This window comes from Pteropus vampyrus, unplaced genomic scaffold (assembly GCF_000151845.1).
Source record: "Pteropus vampyrus isolate Shadow unplaced genomic scaffold, Pvam_2.0 Scaffold237, whole genome shotgun sequence".
Classification (NCBI taxonomy): domain Eukaryota; kingdom Metazoa; phylum Chordata; class Mammalia; order Chiroptera; family Pteropodidae; genus Pteropus; species Pteropus vampyrus.
Window position 1 is genome coordinate 718,825 of NW_011889018.1, and position 12,666 is coordinate 731,490.

A 12,666-nucleotide genomic window follows, 5' to 3' on the forward strand; every position below is an offset into this window, starting at 1 on the left:
GTCGGGGCACAGCCTCCTGTCGCAGCCGGTTCCTGCCCGGCGCAGGAGGAGCCGTGACACCAGAGCCTCGTGCGACGTTTTCTTGCGTGAACTAAAGCGATAGGTCGAAGAGCTTTACTGGAAAGACATTTATAACCAATAACGGCTAGAAAAATCCCCCACACACACACATTTTCTTTTAAAAAGGCGGGGTTTAGGGAACGCCGGCCTGTCCCCACCCACGGATGTAGTAACACTGCCTTCTCTCCTGTTCTAGGGAATGCTGTCGCTTCTTCGGAGACAAAGGCTTGACTCTGAAGGTGTTCTGTACCCGGGCAGCACCCTTCGGCGTGCTGTGGACGCTCACGAACTACCTGTACTTACACGCAGTAAAGAAAATTAACACCACGGACGCCTCCGCCCTCTTCTGCTGCAACAAAGCGTTTGTGTTCTTGCTCTCGTGGATCGTTCTCAGGGACAGGTTCATGGGAGTGAGGGTAAGTGCCTCGTTCTCCGTCCCCCGCCCGCCGGCTTGCCTGGCTCGCGCGCTGGGCCACACGCTTTCTGACTCGCGGCAGAGCCGGAGCCCGGCAGAGGCCCGGTGCTCGGTGCGCCTTGCAGCCCTTCCTGCTTGCAAACCATACGGGACAAGCTTTCGCCAGAGCGCCTTTCATTTCAAGCATCTCGGCAGGCGTTCCCCAAAGTGTGTGCCGGTCGGGGCCCGGCCTGGACGGGGACGCGCTCATCCCGCTGTCACGGGCAGCGGTGCACCTGCCGCCTGGCACGCTCCGCCGACAGCACCACCCTCTGCGCAGACGTAGCCAAAGCCCAGGGGCCCCTCTCCGTCCCCACGCGCAGTCTCAGCCCGTTGTCTGGGCCACGCGTGCAAAGCGGGCCGGGCACACTTGTGCGGAATCCACACGGGACGGCGGGGTGGCGGGCGCAGTTCCACGTCCCTCATGCCGCAGACGAAGGGGGACTGAAACTAGATCTCTGGAATCATCTCTTGTTGTTGCAACCGAGGTTTAGTAAATTTTATTCATGTTGGGTCAGATTTAGCTAGTCAGATTTCATCACAGTTGTACGAAATGTGGTAAGTGCACTATCAAACGTCACCTGGAGCATAGAGGCACTCTCCCTGACTAAAAGGACCAGGTGGCATTTAGCCCTAACGGAATCCTCATGGCTTCTGCTCGTCTCTCTCTGGTGGCCGGGAGCTGCTCCGGCCCGTCATCACCTCGCCCCCAGAAAGGACAAAAAGGATTCCACCGCGTCGCTAGTCCTCTGGCGGTTAGAGCCCGCCCGTCACTCCTTCTGCCCCGGGACCAGGCTGGCTGGCCACAAAGCTCAGAGCCCTTTGCATGGGCGGTCCCGTCAGCATGGCCTCGCTGGCTCCCAGCAAGAGGCCGACTCCAGCCCCTCTTGTGTCCTTGGCTCACTGTCCTGGGAATGGTGACATCACCCTAGTGGCGGAGTCACACCCACCTAGTTCCTCAAACGGCAGTGGGGACATGAGTCAACTGCTGAGCAGCATTTTTAGCTTGCAGTGGGGGGAATTTTGTTTTGAGGCTTCGAGTTAATTTTGGAGTAAAAACTGTGCGCTACCACCCAGAAAAGCTTTCAGCAAATAAACGCATCTTCCCAAGAAACGCAGGTACTTCCGGCAGTAGTCCAGACAGCCTGCCCGGCTGGGCACCGGAGGCGCGGACGTCCTGGGGCCCATGCCACCGACGTGTCCCTTTCGTGACTTCATTGTGAGGCGAAGAGCTAAGGGAATTCATGGAACGCTCTGGCATGATTCTGATGTCCAGAGCAAAGTCCAAGTGAGACCATTACTGGGAAGAGAAGTTTCAAGGTTAATTCTGCACATAAGCAGAAAAAAGCAGATTTTTTGAGATTAGGAGAAGGAGGTGTGAAAATACTTGATATGTAGCGATCTGTACCGCTGAAAGTGGCCGAGAGGGTCGCCCCTAGTGTCCCTGACTGATGCAGCCTGGCCATCCTGGCCATCGTGTCTGTTTGCTCCGTGGTGAGCCCTGAATCCTGGACAAAGTTTTGGCTTGAAGCTTTGGCACTAGGCCAGCGCTCGTCCACGGAGCTGGTGTTGGCGATGGAATTTTGGTGTCTCTGATGCTCGTTACTCTTCTTAGAGGTGTGTGACCTGTCACTGCAGGTCGGGGTGGTTCCCGTCTTCTCCAAAGCTGCACAGAGCTAGGAAAACCTGAGACGCCAGCAGCTGGCCGGGTGACTGGGAGGCGGCCCTGACGCACAGGTGGGGCTCCGCCCCGGGGCGTGTCTGGCCGGGTGACTGGGAGGCGGCCCTGACGCACAGGTGGGGCTCCGCCCCGGGGTGTCTCCCGGTGCACGGGTCTCCCAGGCCGTTCTCGGGTGCCGGCTTAGCCAGCACCACCCCCCATCCCCCGGGGGGCTGCCAAGGGCAGAGGGGACTGACCCTGTCCCCGCCCTGGAAGGCTGAGTGTACAGGCTGTGGTCACCCCGTCACGAAGAGCGTGGTGGGGCCTCAGCATCACGTTTGTGGCGCAGGCGGCAGAGGGGAGTCGTGTTATCAGGATGGTTACTCAGCTCACGGGGCTGCAGTTCTGGGAAGACAGCCACGGGTCCCGGTCGGGGGGACGGACCAGAGAGAAGCAGGACCATCTGACGCTGGATGATCCTGGCCACGCACGGCCTGGAGGACACGGGCCTGGTGCCGCTCGATGCTGTGAGCTTAGACGCGCTCCCCACGTGCTTCGTGGCTGCTCAGACCTGGGGCGTCCAGCGCCACGGCCGGCGACCTGGTCTGGGGTCAGGTGTGGATCGTGGGTCCGTGTTCAGGCTGCGGGACCTCAAGCGAGTTGCCGAACAGCTCTGAGCCTTGGTTACCTCACTGCAAAATAGGACGTTCATACTGGTCTCTTAGGGCAGGTGTGAGAATTAAATGGCGACGCACGCCTGGCCCGTAAATCTCGGTACGTGCTCCCTTTGTCCGGGTAGAGCGGTTGGATGGGAGTTCCTGATTCTCACGTTGACAGTAAGAATCGGCCACCGTGCAGGGAGGTGGCTTCGTGTAGCAAAAGTGACAGCGTGTGAGAGCAAGTAGGACCTGGCCCATCCTAAAGCCAAGCCCACCCAGCTGGGGGCAGCAGCTGGCGCAAGAAAGGCACCTGGGCGAGACCGTCCCCAGCCTGTGGGCCTGGGGGAGCGGAAGGTGGGGCTGCCTGGCCATCAGCGCCCACTACAGCCGGCTTTCAAAGCCGGGGGGGGACGAACCCGGGGCGGCGGGGTGCGGTGCGGCGAGCAGACAGGCTGAGGCCACCAGCACAGCCCCAGGGATCTGGACTGTCCCACGACCGGTTTGGTCTGAGATTGCAGCCGGCGTTTGGGGCTGCCCGGGGGCCGTCCCCGAACCCTAGCTCCAGCTGCTGTTCTCACTCCCTCCGTTAGTCTGTCCCCCGCCACCCGAGCACAGCATGGAGGAGGACTAAGGGCTGGGGGCCACATCCCAGGCCCCTCTCCTGTCTCCGAAATAAGAGGGACAGACTAGAGGACCTCAAAGTTCCCTCCGAACGCTAATCGTCTTTGAGTCGCTGAGAACGGTCCAGGAGTTGGGACGGAAAGTGCCAGGGGAAATATATTCAGAGATGAGTCTGTTCTTTCCCCTGTTCATTTTGCAAAAGTGTCACCAGTGGGGCTGTCTGTGCAGCCCGTCACGTGTTCGGCAAAAGTCGGGAGCAGCGCTAGTCCGAGGGGCAGCCAGACTTCACTGACCCCGTCCCCTCCCCGGCCCCTGGCAGGGGAGTCTGGCCGTGGGGGATGTGCCGTCCCAGCCCCAGGGGCCGGACAGGTCACCGGCATGGTGCTAAGCAGGGTGCCAGCGCCAGTGGCCCCCCGGCCTCGTTTCTTTCTCGCCCCCAGCTCCTGTTCCCCCTCCTGGTCTCAAGGCCGCTGGCCCCACCAGTCTGGATCCCCGAGCCCTTGTTTCAGGAGAGCCTAGTGGGACGTGGGGGGGGCAGGAAGGAGCGAGAAAGGAGAGGTGTGGGGAACGAGGGACCCCGGCCCAGGGACAGCCAGGTTTAGAAGGCGAGGGACACGCGGGCTCACAAGGCAGACGTGACGTCCTAGAGCAAGGACCCACGCACGCTGCCGGTAAAATGCTCACTTGTTTGAACGTAGACTGGACTCTCTCGTGGGACGTCAGGCTTGAAGGACGCCTCTCAGGCCCTGTTCCCGAGCCGTGGGGTGTGTGTCACCTCGGCTCTGCCCTAAGGGGTGCAGGGAGCGAGGACGAGTGGGGGGCTTCCGATGCACAGAGAGGGTGCCCCACAGCCGGACTGGTCAGCCCTGTGATTTGTGGCTGGGACTCCCCCACACATAGAAGCATGAATGGGGGGATCACTGTCCCCCGGTGCCACCCTGTCACGAGGACTGGGCTCCTCAGACGTCACCGGAAGGCTGCTGGCCGCCCTCCCTGCCCCTCGCCCCTTCTCCCAGCAGAGCGCGGCTCCGGCCAAAGCCTCAGCTGGCGGTGGTTCAGTCGGCGGAGAGGGAGGAGCGGTTGGAGGTTGGAGGTCCGCCTCGCGGGGTTCAAGGGAAAGGTCACCGCCTCCCGCTTCGTGTCCTCGAACCTCAGCCCCGAGTTTGCAAGGGCTCAGGTCCCTTCGGGGTCCGCAGCTCACCTGCGAGTAACCTGCTTTCTTCCCCCGCGTTTCTCCCTTTTCTCTCATTCTCCTCCGGGTCACGCTGACGCCTCGCCAGGCCGGGCTATCCCGAGCGGCATCCTGGCGTGACCTGTGTCCTCCAGAGCAGAAGCCACCCTGCTGTCCCACCGGCTTTCCCCCCGTCCTTCCTGGTTCTCGTGGTCTTGCTACCTCGGTTTCTCTCTCTGACGGACCGTCGTGCACGGCACGCGTAGCATTTGAACACGAAATGCACGCGGCAGGTGAGGCGGAAGGTGCTGGTGACTGACGGCGAATTGCAGGGCGCTTCCTGCCGAAGGCTGATCACGTGCTCCGTGGGGAGCCTCTGTCTTGGGGGGTGGGGGGCGCGTCACGTGAGAGCCTCGCAGGAGGGAGACGCTGGAGGAAGTGCGTCACTCAGACCCGGGGCGAGACTCGACCACATTCACCCCGTAAAGGACACCTGAGTGCAGACCTCAGAGCACAGGGGCGGCGGCCTGTGTGACCCGTGCTTCGTGTTCACGTGTGTAAACACGGACCGTGCAGACGGACGGACCTGAAATTTGTCCCCCGGCTCCGCCACACACCTGCTCGGCGACGCGGGTGAGTTCCTCACCCTGTCCGAGCCCGTCTTCACGTCTGTAAAGCGAAGTGAATGACGATACCTCCCCGTTCGGAGGAGTCGGCGAGAGAACCCGCAGAGCGCGCTCACCCCAGAGCTGCTCGGCGGTCGTAGCTCTTTGACACACGCGGCTGAGGTCACTGCGAAGGAGCCGTAGGTAAAACGCTCCGCGAATCCAGCGCTGAAACTGCCCTGCACACGGTCGTTTGACCCTCTCTGTGCTCGGCCCCCCGCACCCCGCCGGCCCCCAGCGACACCGATGTAGCTCCACGACCTGGTCCTTAGTCTCCGAGCTAACACCCTTCTCTTCTGGGAGGGGTTACCCCAGGACTGACCTTCACTCAGCAGGGATGCGTGCCTCTCCCCGCACTCCCATTCAAACAGACGCCGTATGGACGAGAACAGGATTGCGGGGGCGCTGTGGGGGGAGAGCCCAGCAGCCCCTAAGAAAAGGGACTGTACCTCCAGGGTTAGGATACGCTCTGTGGCCCTGATGGGCAGGTGACGCATGCTCTGTCCCAAGACCCTACTGCTGATGTGTACAGTGGGGCCGAGACCTGTCTGTCGAGATAGGAAATACCTAGAACGAGATCACGTGGGTGCTCTCAGAAGGTTGGGGGCGGGTTACTAAGAGGGGTAATCGCCAGGTGCTGTCTGCGAGGCCCTGTCACGACCAGTTACCATCACCGGATCAGCCACCACGCACTGCTAAGCCGTGGCACCCCTCCTTGCTGCCGGTTGTTCGGGGTTCTTCGGCCATGCCCGACTTGGCTAATTGTCCCCGTCTAAGCCGGGACAAACACGGAGCCGGGAGCAGCCTTTGCGTACTGTTCTCCAAAGCAGGACCGACAAGGAGACCGTCCCTCACGTCACCGACCTCTCGCGAACGATTCTGCCGCGCTGGCCGTCCGGATCCCCGCCCCCGCCCTGACCACCCTCCCTCTTTCCGTCCAGATCGTGGCCGCCATCCTCGCCATCGCGGGCATTGTGATGATGACCTACGCAGATGGCTTCCACAGCCACGCCGTCATCGGCATCGCCCTGGTGGTGGGCTCCGCGTCCATGTCAGCCCTCTACAAGGTAGGCCGGGGCGCGGGCCCCAGCCCGGCCGGCCCCCTCGGGGAACCCGGGACGCTGCCCCTGCTGTAGGGGGAGCAGTCGTCCCCAGCGGGCGCCTGGCGAACAGACTCCCCGCCACACCAGCAGCTGCCCTGGCTTCAGCTCTCTAGAGCTTTCCGTCAGTGGCCAACGTCGGCAGCGTTTGGGGTAACGGGGTGTGACGTGGGTTGGCCGTCAGATCAGTGTGGCTGTGTGGCGAGGACTGGAGAGGGGTCAGGGCCCTACATGGCGGGCTCAGCGTCCGGCCAGAGTTACCCCCGGGTCGGACGTGACGATGCGAGTGTCCGGTGCACGGTTCTCGTTCAGATCTTTATCGCGTGGTTTTCACGGCCGCCGGCACTCGGCGTGAGTCCACGTGCACGGCAGGTGGTGCCCAGAGGCCGACTGCGTAAAAGCACAGCAACCACGTCAGGGGATCCTAAGACATTTCTGACAAAATGTTGGGGGCCCCTGGAAAGGACACCCAACAGTAGGTCCGGAGAAATGACTGTTCGTGCCCACACTCCGACTCTGCCGTGTTGGTCCCCCACGTGGTCACGCCTCCCCAGCCCCCGCCCCGGCCCCCTCCCTTCCCCTCACCCCTTTAGAGCCAGAGGGGAGAAAGCAGATTGTTTCTCCTCTCCAGTTGGCAAGGGACTGGAGGATTAAATGGAAATGAGGTTTTGGCTTTGAGACTGTGGCCCTCTGTGGGTCAGACAGGAGGACAGAGCAAGTTACAAGAGCAGGCCTCGTGTTCCAGCTCATCACACGCCTTAGGCTGGGAGAAGCGAAACCGCTGTCCCTTCTCCTCCTCCACCAGCTGCCCACAGAGAGGGACACACACGCCATCCACCCAGAGCTGTGATGGCCTAACGCCACTCAGACTGCAAAGCGCCCCCCCATGCAGAAGCACGAGAAGGCCACGCTCGGCCGCACTCAGCCCGCTGTGTGCTGATGGCAGGCGGAGCGCGTAGAGACGCGGCCCATGGGGACAGCAGCATCCAGTTCAGACGTCGGTGTCCGTGTCCTCCACTGACTGGTCTGTCCGGAGGGGCGCGTAGGTGGAAGGCTGGAAGCATCGTCTCTCCCGTGTCGTGCTCCCTGCACGCTTACTCGGGAACACCTGAGACAGCTGTGCGACAGCTGGAGCGGGGAGGGATGGTGGCGAGACTCAGCCTGGACCACCGGTCCCCTAACTGCCGGTCGTTCACGCAGCGCCGGCTGAGCGGGGCCTGCCGCCCGCCAGGTTAGCTTGCCAGCCATCCCAGGCACATTCGTCCCTCTCCTGCTGGCCTTCCATGTCACTCAGACGTACACACACAAGAACAGGGCGAGAATTCAAAGCCGGGTGCCTTCCAGGACAGCCCGTGCCGTTTCTGGGCTGAGGGTGGGGGCCGGAGCACAGATGAGCTGTGAGTGGAAATCCCACCACCCTCGACTGTGGAGCATGGCCTTGCGACCAGAGCCTTTTGCCTCGGGGGCCGTGGAAGGTTGGCTGTCAGTGGCAGGGTCCCCAGAGGAGCCGTCTGTGTGGTCATGGCAGCTGTTCCTGACCTGAGTGGCTGCCTCACCGTCACACTCTCCGGAGGTGGATGATGATGTCACGAACACAACACGAACGAGTCCAGCCCCGTTTGAACCCTGGGTCCCTGAAGGTGCCCCCACTGCAGGTGGCCAGAGGCTGGCCCTCCGTTGTGGTGTCACCAAGGTTCGGCCATGTGCACGGCGAACGTAGGTCAGGTCCCCGCCCTCACTAGAGTCCTAGCCCGGCAGGCAGCACATTCCTGTCGCCGGCCGTCAGCCCCGTGGTCCCCCGGCCCCGCCGAGGTCACCGGCTCCCCCCTGAGCCCCGCCCCCTGTGCTTCCCCCGCAGGTTCTGTTCAAGCTGGTCCTGGGCAGCGCGAAGTTCGGAGAGGCCGCCTTATTCCTGTCCGTTCTGGGTGTGTTCAACGTCCTCTTCGTCACCTGCGTCCCCGTGGTCCTCTACTTCACCAGGGTGGAGTACTGGAGCCCCTTTGACGCCGTCCCCTGGGGGAACCTCTGCGGGTTCTCGGTCCTCTTATTGAGTAAGTGGCACTCGGCCGCCAGGGTTCCCACAGTGGGGACGGAGGGGCAGGCCCCGAGCAGCTCTGGGAGCCTCAAGAACCCGTGCCCCACAGGGGACACGGACCCCCGTTGTCCCCACGCTCCCAATGCTTCTCCCGATCAGCGCGTCTTGCCGAGCACGCCGTGCAACGATGACACTGGCTTCCGACTCCGGAACCAGTCACCACGGTCACCACAGTGGCGGCCTGGCCCCCGCTGCTCTCAGCGCTGAGCCAACAGCCCAGAGGCCGTGTGCGGCCGCCTGGTAACGGTCCGGTCCCCACGGGCAGGCGGGCGGCGGTCAGTGGTCCGTGCCGAGCTCTGGAACAGCACCCATGATGCCGGCGTTCAGCACGGTGTCAGCCATCACCACGGTCCATGGCAGCGCCGTCTCCCCGACTGCACACGAGGCTGGTCCTGTCCTGGGCAGAGACGCGTCCTCGGAGGCGCACACCGGTCTCCATCGAAGAACGCGTGTCCCGTCCGCTCACGCCGTGGGCCCACGGGCATCGCCGCGACATGGACGGCAGAGTCAGAGGTGGCCGCCCTCCGTTCTCGTGCCTCCTCGCCAGTTACTTTTGCCGAATTTCTTTTCCCGTCTTTAAAGCTCAGGGAGGAGAGGGGAGCTGAGTAATGAGGATGTTTGTCCTTAAACCCCAGGTCCCGGAGGCCTTGCGGGACACCAGGGTCGCCGAGCCAGAGCAAAGCACAGGGGTCAGCGGACTGGGGTCAGAAGACCCCAGAGAAAGGCAAGTCCGGTACAGTCCTGAGTGACACCCATTTTTTATTCTTTATTTCAGCATTCAATATCGTACTAAATTTTGGAATCGCTGTTACGTACCCCACTCTGATGTCTCTGGGAGTTGTGCTCAGTGTACCTGTGAATGCAGGTAAGCCTGCGTGACTTTACGTGTGTGCTTGTCCACACAGGCACACACTCACGTGTGCACACGCACGTACACCCGGGCTCACGTATTTTGTCGCGCCTGGTGGAGAATGCACGCTTGACCTTGCGCGTTGGTACAATGTTGCTGTTTGTTACATGTGCAGTCTTTTCCGAGAGTGGACTGATGTTTCACTTACCACACTGAGACTCAGACAGTCTGGATTCTTAAGGGGGTGTGGGTCACAGATGAGTATCATTAATGTTATTAACACGTGGAGAAAAAAACCTGTGGCAGAAAAAAAATCTTTCATTTTTGTAAGTGACTTTCTAGGGCAGAAATTTTCTAAGGATAAGGTACGTGTGACGCAGAGACGTTTAATTCTCCACCCCCCAGGAGGGGGAGCGAGCCCCTGCCTGTCACTCAAGACCTCCGTTTCCGCGGGGACTTGTCGCACACTCAGTTGGCAGCTCTCCCAAAACGTCTCATCACCTGCCACTCGCTTCCTTCCTTTTCCGGGCTCCTTCTGGTATGAATTCAAGATTTCCTTTCCGGAATCCCCCACCTCCTGTCTGACCTCCCTGTACAGACATAACCCGTTCTGAGTCAGGGAAGGGTTTAGGACTCGCTTCCCCATAATCCCCCCAGCCCAGGGGCCCTGGTACTTCTGGGCCGTTAGAGGGCCAGTCCCCCAGGGAATGGCCCGCCCCAGCCTGTTCAGTGTGGTGTCCACACACCTGGAAGGACAGACGAAGCAGCTCTCCATGCCCTAAGCCTCCTCTCGTGGTGTGGTTCCTCCCAGTCCTGTCCCGCATGTTCTGTATATGTCATGTGTTCCATGCTCCATATATGTTACATGTTCTGTGCGTGACACCTGTTCCATGTGTCATGTTCCTTGTGTCGCATGTTCTCTATGTGCTGTGTCGTGTGCTCTGTGTATGTCGCATGCTCTCTGCATGTCGTGTTCCATGTATGTTACATGTTCTGTGTTCCATGTGTCGTGTGTTCTGTGCCACATGTTTGCTCCGTGTGCCATGTGTTCTCTGTCGCATGTTCTGTGTGTCACGTGTTCCATGTGCACTGCATGTCTGTGCATGTCCTGTGTCCATGTGTCACGTATTCCATATGTGCCATGCGTTCTCTGCATCGCATGTCCCATGCATGTTGCATGTTCTGCGTGCGCCACACGTTCCGTGTCACATGTTCTGTGTATGTCACATGTTCCATATGTTGTGTGCTTTGTGTGTGTCATGTGGTCCATATGTGTCACGTGCTCCATTTTTGTCGCATGTCCTGTGTATGTCGCATGTTCCATATGTTGTGTGCTCTGTGTGTGTCATGTGGTCCGTCTGTGTCACGTGCTCCATATATGTCGCATGTTCTGTGTGTGCCTTTCCCTGGTCCTCTAGACGTGCCCCAGGGTGGCGTGGGACGGGAGGCCTGGCCCCGGCGTCGGGATGGACTCAGGCACCACCTCTGCCCCCTGGGGGTTACAGAGGTCCCAAATCATCACCTCTCGGCCGTAGCTTGTCTCCCCCAAAAGCGAACGCTGTGCCTCTCGTCACGTTGGTTGACACGAGAAGTAGATGACTTAACCTGTGAGGCAGCTCTTCAAACGCAGAGAGCGCTCGAGCTCCCGAGAGCTTGGTGAGAGGCAGCCAGGCCCGTCGGTCTCCATCAGCTCAGGCTTCCGGAAACTAACTCATAACGTGCCCGCCGTGTCTCACTGCGACTTCACGGTCACACAGCGTCCTCGGTGTGAGAAGGCGTGTTCCAGGCAGCCCGTCGCCGGAAGCTCACTGTGACCCTGTCATACAGCCAGGTGTCTGAGAGGCTCACGAGAATCACATCTCGCTGCTCACCTGCATCAGAGGAGTTTAATAACGTGTCAGAGGAGGACTCGCGTTCGGTTCCCACCTGGAGGAGTCGGCCACAATCGACGTCTGATCCAGAGCAGCTCGTGTGTAGTGCTGACTGACCGTCCCCATCTGTCGAATTAACAGAATGTTCTACCAGGATTAAAACTTAACGTATTTCTGAATTACAGTAGATAAAAGTAGCACTTTAATTCCACAAAAGGGCTACGAACCAGGGTTTTTTCGGGTGTAACTGTTCCCTCTCTTACTCTTTCTCTGTCCACCCTGTAGACAAGGGGGGATGCGGGGAAACATGAGGGGACATGACAGAGCCAAGCCTCAAACTGGGCAGCAGAACACCCCCCAACGTGGAGAGCTGGCGGGCAGCTGTCCGGTCGGTCACTTTTCAAGAGCTGCACGCTCTGCAGAAAGCAAACCCTGGCTCACAAAATGATCTAAGTGCAAAGCAATCTGGTGTCAGAAGGCAAGTTCCAAATTTGCCTTGTCTGGTTTAGTTAAGAAAAGAGAAAGGAAAAAAAAGAAAAAGAAAAAACAAAACCCTTGAGAATCACACGCTTTTGATCTTTCGGCTTCGAATAGTCATCTGGATTGTTATTAGGTGACACGACTCCTGTTTCTCATTTTGTTCCCTCACCTGACGTGAGTCGGGAGTGAGCCATGAGCGGCGGTGGCACAGGTGGCGTTAGAGCCTCACTCTAACGGCATCCTGGGGAGGCACAAGGATTTATATTTGTTCTAAAACCCAGCTCAAGATTGGCCTTCAAAGCATAGGTGTGTCCATGCATGGCGAAATAACGCTCTTCACTGTAAGAATAAGTCATTGTAGAAAATAGGAAAAGTACCAAAAACCTAAAGAAAGCAATAACATCGTCATCCTGTCACGCCAAGTGGCCGCAGGTGAACTTTGGCGTGTGTGTGCGCGTAACAGATCGACGCCTGAACTAGGGCAGCCGGCGGGGAGGACCCTGTGGCTGAGACACGACAGCTCCCCGCCAAGGCCCCGCCGCCCTGCGGCCTCCGCCCGGCCTCCCACTGACCATCCGCCTTCTTGTGTCCACAGTGGTTGATCACTACACCAGCACGATCGTCTTCAACGGGGTCCGGGTCATCGCCATCATCATCATCGGCCTGGGCTTCCTCCTCCTGCTCCTGCCCGAGGAGTGGGACGTCTGGCTGATCAAGCTGCTCACCCGCCTCAAGGCGAGGAAGAAGGAGGAGCCGGCGGAGAGCGCCGGGGACGCGGGCTCCGGACCGCAGAAGAGCCGCAGAGCCCGCCCGCCCTTGGCCCGCTGACGGCAGCGTCTGGCACATGCAAAGACACTCGCGGTAGTGACTGGGAGGCCTGCCCCTGACGGGCCCTCGGCGGGTAAGGTGTACATACCTGTACAGTTCTGGCAACCTGCGGTAAGTCGCACGGTATTTATTGGCATGTCCAGTTTGCTTGC

At 60.1% G+C, this 12,666-nt stretch overlaps 1 protein-coding gene across 1 annotated transcript in view; it reads left to right on the plus strand.

The window, feature by feature from the left end:
* SLC35F3 (solute carrier family 35 member F3) overlaps nucleotides 1–12,660 on the plus strand; it is a 72,296-nt gene extending 59,636 nt beyond the window's left edge. The window contains exons 6-10 of the mRNA XM_023519782.1: nucleotides 257–476; nucleotides 6,232–6,357; nucleotides 8,249–8,441; nucleotides 9,261–9,350; nucleotides 12,282–12,660. Coding sequence (XP_023375550.1) covers nucleotides 257–476; nucleotides 6,232–6,357; nucleotides 8,249–8,441; nucleotides 9,261–9,350; nucleotides 12,282–12,514 — 862 coding nt within the window. The 3' untranslated portion in view covers nucleotides 12,515–12,660. The remainder of the gene's footprint in view (nucleotides 1–256; nucleotides 477–6,231; nucleotides 6,358–8,248; nucleotides 8,442–9,260; nucleotides 9,351–12,281) is intronic.
* The last annotated feature ends 6 nt before the right edge of the window (nucleotides 12,661–12,666 follow it).